This window comes from Citrus sinensis, chromosome 8 (genome assembly GCF_022201045.2).
Source record: "Citrus sinensis cultivar Valencia sweet orange chromosome 8, DVS_A1.0, whole genome shotgun sequence".
NCBI classification, from domain to species: domain Eukaryota; kingdom Viridiplantae; phylum Streptophyta; class Magnoliopsida; order Sapindales; family Rutaceae; genus Citrus; species Citrus sinensis.
Window position 1 is genome coordinate 18,500,639 of NC_068563.1, and position 4,696 is coordinate 18,505,334.

Below are 4,696 nucleotides of genomic sequence, written 5' to 3' on the forward strand. Positions count from 1 at the left end.
TACATATATATAGACTTATTACATTTTGAAGACGGGCCAACTGGGATTATGGATACAGTGAGAAATTGTGCGGGTACAAAACACAAATGACCATCAAAACGTCTCCACTACCCATAAATCATCATGCAACCCGTGCTTCTGCAACAAATAAAAATATATATACATTCAATACTGCATTGTTAAGGATTGATCGACTAACATACGTGCTGAATTTCTTTGGTAATATGTGTGTGATGCTTAAGATTTTAAATGGTTTCCTTAAGCTAATCTACTTAGCATAGGAACTAGCTAATCTAAAAAACTGTGAGATTATCTCCCTAACAGGATTATTAATCATATCTCTATGCCACACGATGTACAATGTACAAGCTCATGAGCGTAATTCATATTCAAAATTAATAGTTGAGAGTTGTCCAATCTTTTTATTACTCAACCCAATATTCATTCTCAACCGATAAAGGATATTGTCCCTTGCACTGCAATATCATGTAATAAATGGAGAAAGATCAAGACCATGTAGAAAATTTTTAAGATTACATATGATTTTTTAGAATGAACATGTGAATTTTATCATTTACTTCAAAATTGTTAGAACGAAATCTTTTGAACTCACAGTTTATCTAGAAATGGTGTAAATTCTCATTATGACTCATCTCTATTGTATTTTGGCCAGGGAAATTTTTCTATTTTGAAGGATTGCAACCAGCAGTATGATTTCTTCTCAATCATGTCATGGAACCCATTTCTTTTCTTAATTAGGCACCTTAAGATATTCTAAAATGTTGCTTGAATTGGCCGGGGCATATTTGCTCTGTAAATTGAATTAAATAAGAGAAATTGCCCAGCAAATGCTTTATCCAACCTCCATTGCTACTATTAATAAATTGTTTTTATTTCCTGTTCATCAATTATGAACTTAAAGATTGTTATTTATCATTGACAAACTACGTTCCTGATTTATTTGCTGCCTTTTAGCATGGTAATTTGTTTTCTTTTCACCATTAAGATTAGCAACACAAAAGGCTAGAATATCGCAGCTTAATCATCAATAGCCGAAACTGAAGGAGCAAATCAAACTGTTTCGGAAGGAAACACGAGGCCAATAATGAAGCGTCATGTGTCGATATTTAAGAAATTGACTTACCTCGGGTACCCCAGGTATCCTAGGTACTCCGGGGATACCTCGAGTACACCATGTAAGGATGTAAAAAGTCTTTGTAAAAATGTCAAGGGATATGTGGGCCCCGAATCTCAAAAAGATAGTTTGAATACGTGTCAAAAAATAAAGAATCGGTGAGAAAATCTCATGCTACAAAAGAGGAGACGGCCGCCTGTCACGCCAGTGAATCAGCCAAAAGTTGAATATTATGATAGTTGGGACCATCAGATTTTCCTACCACACCTGTAAAATTACAACGGAATTGCAGAGGTACGCGGGACCACTCCACTACGCTTAGCATTTGAATACGCCTCAAACTTGATCTCCACGAATATTTTTGAAACGCCTAAGCTGCCATACGCATGAAAATAAGATTATTCCTGACACGACAGCAGGGAATGCTAATAATATAACGCCAACTGGCACAGCGACCTGGGTACACCATATAAATACTCAAGTTTAATTTTTATCAAGTAGGTAAACACACACACCAAAGAAAACTAAGGTTTTTTCAATCTCAAAACCTCTATTACCGAGAGCTTACAAGCTCTCTAACCTGAGATAACCCAACTCTGATTTAAGCGTCGGAGTGTGGTCGCCGGCCACCCCTAACTCCACATCTGACCTCTTTTTTGGTTGTTTCGTAGGTTTAAGATGATTTTGCCAGCTCTCCACACCTGAAGTCGGGCCCCGGCTATATCCACCGCCATCTCAATCCTCCTTCACTCCACAAAAAGCCTAAACAGCCCGCACATGCCGAACAAGCGAGGCACCCCGCTCCACGACAAAAAACAAATTTATTGTTCTTAGCTTGGTTTTGTGGTTTTTTATTCATTGACCCAAAATCAGCTACAAACAATTGGCGTCGTTTGTGGAGAGCGCACAAAAAGCCTCCACACAGTGTTAAGCTTGTCAGTACGTGTGCTTGCACTACCATGGCACCCGATGTACTTGCTGATAACCAAATGCTATGTCATGATGGAGTGGAGGACCACGACAATGATGATAGGGGTGACTCGATAAAGAGGGCATTCCGCCTAGAGAAAAGAAAATCTATTAAGCAATCAATTGGTATTCAACCCGATGAGAATCCCGTTACTCATAAACACTTAGAGGATTTAGCTCACGTGATTCTTAGAGCAGTAGAATCTCAGGTACCCGAAGCAGCCACTTCCCCAGTAACTCAAGATGTTCCGCCTCCACCGGATGAGAAGCAGATCATACCAAGATCTGAAATACCGGAGGGAAGTAAACCAAAGCATGGGCCATTAGGCACCCGTTCAAAGTTTCAAACCGGCGGCTCTCGGGAAGAACGTTCCACTGCTTCTTGCTATTCCCGTAGTAGCCAAGGTACCAAACGCAAACAAAAAGCCCATAAAGACCTCCGGCACAAGTTGAACGCCAAAAGAGCTTCCCAAATAATTGTGGCATCCTCAGGTGCACCTGGGGTACCTCGCGAATTCCTGGAAAAAATGGATTACCTCAAAGCTCAAGTGAAGCTCTTTTTCTGAAAAACAAAACCCCACCAATGCTCTAGCACCAGCAGCGTATAACTCACCATTCACTATGGAGATTCAGACAACGGTTCTCCTAGAAGCGTTCACCATGCCTTTAATACAACAATACTTGGGTACCTCGGATCCCGTGGAACATGCTGGGTTATATCGTGTCTAGATGCTAATTAAAGGAGTGGGCGACAATGCTATGTGCTAGATGTTCCCGCATACCCTCAACGGACCAGCCAAATCATGGTTCCGATCGTTGAAGGCAGGTAGTGTATCCTCCTTAGACCAGCTCCTAAAAGATTTTGTTTATGAGTTTGGCTATGCATCCTCCCAAGATATAGCATCTTCCAAGCTTGCTTTCATCAAGCAAGGGGAATCAGAGTCTTTAGCCGAGTACGTAACCCGCTTCCACCAAGAGGTGTTGCGTATCGATACGTTTGGTCACCAACATACTCTCACTCATTTTGAAAAGAATTTGCGTTTAAGGAAGTTATGGCGGTCATTTCAAAAGCACCACCCTCTTTCATATGGGGAAGCTCGTTCTCGAACTCTACAACAAATAGAAATGGACGAGAAGTATTACCTGAAGTAGGAGGAAGACAGAACCGAAGTCGTGAAAAGCAATGAGAAACCCAAGAGAGCCGAGGTACCTCAAGTACCCTCTCGAGCACCCCGGGTACACAACCCACCTCGCCCAACCCCACGTGGGAGAGGATTGAATATTCTTGGTGTACCCTGGGGTACCCGGGTACCCCAGCATGTTAAGGCGCCACCACCAGAACAACGAGAAGAGCCATAAAAACCCCGATATGACTCTTTTCATCATTTAAATCAATCTCTAGAACATATTTTTTACTATATTAGGGATACGGGGATGCTTCGCCCACCTAAGCCAATTCAGAAATACCCCAATATGAAGCGTAGTTTGAAATATTATGAGTTTCATGAAGATTTTGGCCATAGCACCGCCGAATGCTTTCATTTGCGGGAAAAAATTGAGTCATTGATTCTGAGTGGGTACCTCAAGGAATTTGTGGCTGATATGCGGGAGGCTAGGAAGTTCTCGAAGCAAGATAAGGGTAAACAAGTTGCTAATCTTAATCCTAAAGTTGAGGTACCCCAGGGGTCTAAAAAAGGCATTTATGTTCGAATGATAGCATGAGGTCCTACCTTTGCAGGGGAATCTAGACGGGCCATCAAACGTTACAGCAAGTCGCCAATTTTGGATCGCCCTAGAAAAGAAGTGAACTTCACTTGTCAAAATCACTTTAGGGTACCCAAGGTACCCGACCATCCCGTCCCAATTCACTTTATAGAGAAAGTGCGGAAGGTGTCTCATACCCTCATGACGATGCTCTGGTTATAACACTAAAAGTTGCCACCGGTAAGGTCGCAAGGACTCTGGTGGACACCGGCAGTTCCGTGGACATCATCTTTAAAAGCGTCCTAGATCAGTTGTTAATCAAATTGCCAAAGATCACTCCATGTGACACGCTACTCGTCGGTTTTGCAGGAAACATGGTTATTCCCAAGGGTATCATCACTTTGCCAGTTACAATCGGCAAGGCACCCCACCGGCTGGTCCATATGATCGACTTCCTTATTGTTGATCATCCCAGTGCCTATAATATCATCTTGGGAAGACCATTTTTAGCAACAACTAAAGTGGCAATCTCTATGCATTACCTCGCCATGAAGATTTCAACTGCCGGGGAAATTATCACAATCAAAGGGATCAGAAATCAGCTCGAGGGTGTTACTCTGTCACCCCAAAGACGAGTTATCAAATTGCTACTAATATGTTCTTAGAGGGGTACCCTGTCAGCACAAGCCCATTTACCAGCCTATCCAAGCGGGCACTGGCTAGATGCCAGAGAACTGCACATAAGAAAGCTCAACGGTCCATGAATTCCCAGCTATCCCAAGCGCCACAAGAGGTTTAGCCAATGGAAGTGGATGTAGTAGCTCCTAGGACACCACAGGTACCCCAAAGTCCCAGTTTAGCATCAATGGGAGAGGTCGAGGTATCCTT

General features: G+C 42.4%; 1 protein-coding gene across 1 annotated transcript; it reads left to right on the forward strand.

Annotated features, from left to right (window-relative positions):
• Positions 1-2,872: 2,872 nt before the first annotated feature.
• On the forward strand, positions 2,873-4,473 carry LOC127899373 (uncharacterized). Its single transcript, XM_052432732.1, has 3 exons — positions 2,873-3,252; positions 3,529-3,778; positions 3,937-4,473. Exons 1-3 carry the CDS (start codon positions 2,873-2,875, stop codon positions 4,471-4,473), a joined length of 1,167 nt encoding a protein of 388 aa, XP_052288692.1.
• Positions 4,474-4,696: the final 223 nt, after the last annotated feature.